The 6,555-nt window shown below is 40.3% G+C and overlaps 1 protein-coding gene across 2 annotated transcripts; it reads right to left on the bottom strand.

Annotated features, from left to right (window-relative positions):
• Positions 1-4,121: 4,121 nt before the first annotated feature.
• LOC145818221 (uncharacterized) lies at positions 4,122-6,555 on the bottom strand. Of its 2 annotated transcripts, none has more exons than XM_082912809.1 (4): positions 5,236-6,555; positions 4,927-5,148; positions 4,764-4,856; positions 4,122-4,693 (listed from the first exon to the last, which is right to left on the bottom strand). In XM_082912809.1, exons 1-4 carry the CDS (start codon positions 5,416-5,418, stop codon positions 4,556-4,558), a joined length of 636 nt encoding a protein of 211 aa, XP_082768935.1. In that variant the 5' UTR covers positions 5,419-6,555; the 3' UTR covers positions 4,122-4,555. The 2 variants fall into 2 exon arrangements, with proteins under 2 accessions (XP_082768935.1, XP_082768936.1); XM_082912810.1 differs by having other exon boundaries at positions 4,951-5,148.

Genomic DNA, 6,555 nt, shown 5'->3' with positions numbered 1-6,555 from the left:
GTAACATTAGCCTGTGCCCCGTGGCTGCCCGAAACACGTCCACGGCCCGTGGGCGGCCCGAGGAGGGCCCGACCCGACCTGTTGACAATGTGAATATTCACATTGACATGTTAACATTCACATTGATAAGAGTGTAAAATTGACTCGCGTCCCATGGGCGACCCGAAGCCTGTGGGCGGCCTGGGGTGGCTCGGGTTTGGGTCCGGGCCTACCCCGAGCCGCGGGCGAGCTTCGGGTAGCGGACAAGTTTTACACTCCTATTAATGTTAATGTTAACGGGCCAAGCCCGCCTCGGGCTGCGATCGGGCTTCGGGCCGCTCACGGGCTGCGGGCTAATTTTACACTCCTATCAATATGAATGTTAACATGTCAATATGAATATTCACATTGCCAACGGCCGGGCCCGCCCTGGCTTGAGGTCGGGCTTCGAGCTGCCCACGGGTCACGGGCCAATTGTACACTCTTATCAATGTGAATGTTAACATGTCAATGTGAATATTCACATTGTCAACAGGAAGGGCCGGGCTCGCCCCGGGCCGCCCAAGAGCCGTGGACGGGTTTCGGGCAGCCACGGGACGCTGGCTAATTTTACACTCCTATCAATGTGCATGTTAACATGTCAATGTGAATATTCACATTGTCACGGGTCGAGCCAAGCCCGCCTCGGGCTGCGGTCGGGCTTCGGGCCGCCCACGGGCTGCGGACCAATTTTACACTCTTATCAATGTGAATGTTAACATGTCAATGTGAATATTCACATTGTCAACGGGCCGGGCCGGACCCGCTCCGGGCAGCGGGCAGGCTTTTGGCTGTCCATGGGCCGCGGGCCAATTTTATACTCTTATCAATGTGAATGTTAACATGTCAATTTGAATATTCACATTGTCAACGGGCCGAACTGGGCCCACCCCGTGCCGCCCATGGGTCGCGAGCGGGTTTCGCGCCGCCACGGGACGGGGGCCAATTTTACACTCCTATTAATGTGAATGCTAACATGTCAATGTGAATATTCACATTGTCAACGCACTACAACAAAATACACATTTGGCGACCCAGAAATTGGTCGCCAAAAGTACAAATTTCGTCGCTAAAAGAATCTGCGACAAATATACAATTTGTCGCCAAAGGCCTGTCACTAAAAGTATTGGCGACGAAATCAGAAATTGTCGCCGTATGCAGACATTTAGCAACAAGAAAATTTGTCGCCAAAAATCATATATTTTGTCGCTATAAAATTACAATTTGTTGCTAAAAAGTTGAAATTTGGATAGGCCCTGTAGTTTTAGCGACAAATAAATGCGTCGCCAAAAGTACTATTTAACGACAAAATTAATTTGGTCGCTAAAAATCACGTTTTTAGCGACGAATAAGTTTTGGTTGCGAAAAGTTCTTGGAATAACCATTAACTTTTAGCAACAAAAACAATATGTTGTCGCCAAATATATTAACAGCGACCAAAATACCACCTGTCACTAAAAATTCAGTACATAAATTTTGATTTTAATAATTTTCCTGTTCAAAATAATCCAAAACACCTGTTTTCCTATGCACAATATATACACAAATGTAATGTGAATAATAATACACCTGTGCAAGACATTCATACTAATTCAAAATTAATAGCTATGAAAAATCCCAATATACATAATTACAATTCTCTGACAATCTAAAACATGCATGCCAAAGTACTTACAAACTACTAACATCAAACCCATAAATACATTACCAAATGCTATGTCAAAATATTTTCAAAATTACAACCAAATATTTTGATGTTAAACATCTAACCAACAAGTCAATTACTAAAATCCTACGTCAAAATATTTGCAAAAATACAACACCAAATATTTTGATGCTAAACATTTAATCCATAAATCATTTACCAAAATCCTATGTTAAAATATTTCCAAAAACACAAAATCAAATCTTCTGATGCAGCCCAAACTATTTTCCACCATTGCCAATCTATCACATGAAAAAACAAAACAATATTAGATTGACAAAAAAAAAAAAAAAAACCTCGATATGAACTTCACAATTTTGATTTTAATTTTGTAACGGGAAGTCCAATCGGGTGCTGTTTGCTCATACAAGTTTGCTCATACAAGTCTATTTAGGCTTGAACAAGCTGCCTGTGCAAAGTTTCGGTGGTTTCAGTGGTCATTTTGCAATTTCGGCCCCCGAACGGGCCTTTTAAGTCTTGTATTTTACAATTTTCCTTCTAATTTTCTAGCTGAAGATCCAATCGAGGTCCTGTTTGTTCCTACAAGTCTATTTAGGCTTGAACAAGCTGTCCGTGCTAAGTTTCGATGGTTTCGGTGGTCATTTCATAGTTTCGACCCCCGAACGGGCCTTTTAAGTCTTGTATTTTACAATTTTCCTTCTAATTTTCCAACTGAAGATCAAATTGAGGTCCCGTTTGTTCCTACAAGTCTATTTAGGCCTTAACCAGCTGTCCGTGCTAAGTTTCGATGGTTTCGGTGGTGATTTCACAATTTCGGCCCCCGTACGGGCCTTTTAAGTCTTGTATTTTACAATTTTCCTTCTAATTTTCTAACCGAAGATCCAATTGAGGTCCCGTTTGTTCCTACAAGTCTATTTAGGCCTTAACCAGCTGTCCGTGCTAAGTTTCGATGGTTTCGGTGGTCATTTCACAATTTCGGCCCCCGTACGGGCCTTTTAAGTCTTGTATTTTACAATTTTCCTTCTAATTTTCCAACCGGAGATCCAATAGAGGTCCCGTTTGTTCCTACAAGTCTATTTAGGCTTGAACAAGCTGTCTGTGCCAAGTTTCAGTGATTTTGGTGGTCATTTTGCAATTTTGGCCCCCGAACGGGCCTTTTAAGTCTTGTATTTTACAATTTTCCTTCTAATTTTCTAACCGGAGATCCAATTGAGGTCCCGTTTGTTCCTTCAAGTCTATTTAGGCTTGAACAAGCTGTCTGTGCCAAGTTTCAGTGGTTTCGGTGGTCATTTCGCAATTTCGGCCCTCGAACGGGCCTTTTAAGTCTTGTATTTTACAATTTTCCTTCTAATTTTCTAATCGGAGATCCAATTGAGGTCCCGTTTGTTCCTACAAGTCTATTTAGGCCTTAACCAGCTGTCCGTGCTAAGTTTCGATGGTTTCGGTGGTGATTTCACAATTTCGGCCCCCGTACGGGCCTTTTAAGTCTTGTATTTTACAATTCTCCTTCTAATTTTCTAACTGAAGATCCAATTGAGGTCCCGTTTGTTCCTACAAGTCTATTTAGGCCTTAACCAGCTGTCCGTGCTAAGTTTCGATGGTTTCGGTGGTCATTTCACAATTTTGGCCCCCGTACGGGCCTTTTAAGTCTTGTATTTTACAATTTTCCTTCTAATTTTCCAACTGGAGATCCAATAGAGGTCCCGTTTGTTCCTACAAGTCTATTTAGGCTTGAACAAGCTGTCCGTGCCAAGTTTCGGTGGTTTCAGTGGTCATTTTGCAATTTCGGCCCCCGAACGGGCCTTTTAAGTCTTGTATTTTACAATTTTCCTTCTAATTTTCTAATCGGAGATCCAATTGAGGTCCCGTTTGTTCCTTCAAGTCTATTTAGGCTTGAACAAGCTGTCCGTGCCAAGTTTCAGTGGTTTCGGTGGTCATTTCGCAATTTCGGCCCCCGAACGGGCCTTTTAAGTCTTGTATTTTACAATTTTCCTTCTAATTTTCTAACCGAAGATTCAATTGAGGTCCCGTTTGTTCCTACAAGTCTATTTAGGCCTTAACCAGCTGTCCGTGCCAAGTTTCAGTGGTTTCGGTGGTCATTTCGCAATTTCGGCCCCCGAACGGGCCTTTTAAGTCTTGTATTTTACAATTTTCCTTCTAATTTTCTAACCGAAGATCCAATTGAGGTCTCGTTTGTTCCTACAAGTCTATTTAGGCCTTAACCAGCTGTCCGTGCCAAGTTTCAGTGGTTTCGGTGGTCATTTCGCAATTTCGGCCCCCGAACGGGCCTTTTAAGTCTTGTATTTTACAATTTTTCTTCTAATTTTCTAACCGGAGATCCAATCGAGGTCTTGTTTGTTCAACACAACCAGACATATTAAATGAAATGCTTGTGCTGATTTGAAAAGTAAATTATGAAAAATATACTTACAAAAGTGTTTGTCAATAAGATTCCTCTGATGAATAATTATTTTCATCAACCTGCATGCCAGCCTGATCCTTGGTCATCCTCATAAACTTCTCAATCTCTTCAAATCTTTTGTTTTGCATTTCAATCATTTTAGCTTGCTCTTGTGCTACCAGGTTCTGGGCTGCAATTTGTTCTTGCTGGATCTCGGACAAATTCTTCAATGACTCTAGTTCTTTTTGTAGGCTCGAAACCACCTCAGTATGTGCTTGTGCAGTAACAGAAGATCTGGATGATGATGGTTTTGGACCAACTCCAAAGCCTTTTAAGTATCCCGATTTCTTTCCAAGAATCTCAATTGACAGCTGCTCCTCAGTTAAAGGTATTGCCCCAGGCTCTAAAGACTCATCATGTCGCTTTTTCAAAGCTTCCTATCAATTTGTAAACAACTTCAACAAATACCATCATTTACATAAATATGTAACTCTATTAATTGGCATACTTACATGTAATTGACCACATATCGGGGCTACCCAATCCGACTTTCTCTTGCTCCAATGGGAATCTTTGTAGAAGTCTACAAAGTCAGTCTTCTCGGTACCCTAATTCCATTTAAAAGTAAGCATACATAATTAATTTCAATCATTATGTTAGATATAATAAATGCATCACCTGTTTATACATTGCAGCTTGAAATGACTTGGAGCCCATTGTATGATTATATGGTAACCTCGCTCGACTATCCCTTGCTTTTTTAGCCAAGTTCTGCAAAATTAATTGATTAGTAAAATTAAATTGAAATTACAACATGATTCTTCAAATTAGGAAATTTTACCTGATAATCGTCATCAAGCCATACATGATCGATCATGTATACCCAAGCCTCAGAATCGACCCCTTTGTATGGTTTACTATAAGGGTCAACACCAGCGTCTACCAACTTCGAGTAATGAGTCTTCATCTTGTTACGCCAACTTCTGTAAAGAGTTTTACACTTTTTATTGACTCCTTTCCGAACCTCTTCATCCTCATCATAATCAACAATCTCAAATTTATCCTACAAATATAATGAATGCTTTTATTAATATCAAAATGCAAGTAATGGTGATAATCTAATTATCTGAAAAGTAGCAAATACATGTACCCGAACTGCTTGAATGATTGGGGCTTTATGAATCTCATCAATCTTGTCCCACTTTTTTATACCAATGATTGGTGCAGCCATCCTTATCTGTAAGCCAAGTTCATTTGCAAATGGAGTGGCATAAGGTCCTACTGGCACCTTCGCATCTGCAGGGATCCAAACAAGAAGTTTTTTTACCACCATTGTTAGCTATGAGACGTGCTATGCTCTTCCCTCGAGTCTGACCCCTGACTTGTCTAGAACGAGTACGCAAACTAGTGGTAGATGGCACATCATGGGTAGTAGTTGCATTTGTAGATGGTGCAGCCTGAGTAGTAGCTACATTTGTAGATGATGCAGCCTGGGTTGTAGTTGCATTTGTAGATGGTGCAACCTGGGTAGTAGTTGCATTTGTCGGTGGTGTAGGCTGGATACTTAGAGCATTTGTAGATGGTACACTCTGAATAGATGGGGTTAAAATAGGTGGTGCATGCTGAGTAGGGGCAGCAATTCTAGCTGCAGCTTGTTGGGAAGGTAGAGGAACTTTGGATGATGCTACATGTCGAACTTTACCAGGGCCTGCCATCTAGCACAACAACTCAACAATTACATGTGTGAAGCATATGTAAAATAAGCAATTACATTAATATCAATGGCTATATAATAGAATCAATGTCAGAACATAAGTAATAACTAAACAATAACATAACATAAGAAACAAAAAAAATAAATTAGACAAAGAGAGACAGATAGGGACACACACAAACACATATATACAAAAATAAATAACTAAATAAATAAAAAATAAATAAAAAATTCATGCAGAATTGTCATTGTACTCAAACTCAAAGGCACTTAAACAACAGTGTCATCAAAACATATTACAATCACACAACAATTAAAGTTCTATGTCAAAATCTATATTACAATCAAAATGATTATGTAGCTCATCTTCTCGGATAGTCAATGCTCGTAGTAATCATCTTCATTATCGCACCCCTCTTCCTCATCAACACCATCGTTGTGTGCTCGATTAACTGATTGTAAAACCACCTCACTTGGGATAATTTGAGGATCAATGTCATTCCTATGAAGTGAGATTGTCACGGGGTCTTCAACGCTCACTGGGACAGCATCAGTTGTTTCATTTTGTTGCAATACATTTTCAGGTTCAAAGCCATCTTGTTCTGGTACATCCCATATTCCTCGATGTTGTAGTCTTTCTACGACTTTCCAATGTCCGCCTAACTTTGTATCATCAACGTAAAAAACTTGTTTCACATGACTTGGTAAGACAAATGGATCATCTTTATACCATCGACTTCTAACATCAATACTTGT

Source organism: Camellia sinensis, unplaced genomic scaffold (assembly GCF_055761805.1).
Source record: "Camellia sinensis isolate YWXY unplaced genomic scaffold, ASM5576180v1 Unanchor6, whole genome shotgun sequence".
Classification (NCBI taxonomy): domain Eukaryota; kingdom Viridiplantae; phylum Streptophyta; class Magnoliopsida; order Ericales; family Theaceae; genus Camellia; species Camellia sinensis.
Note: the sequence above shows the minus strand (reverse complement) of the source record. Positions and strands in the feature narration are given on the sequence as shown.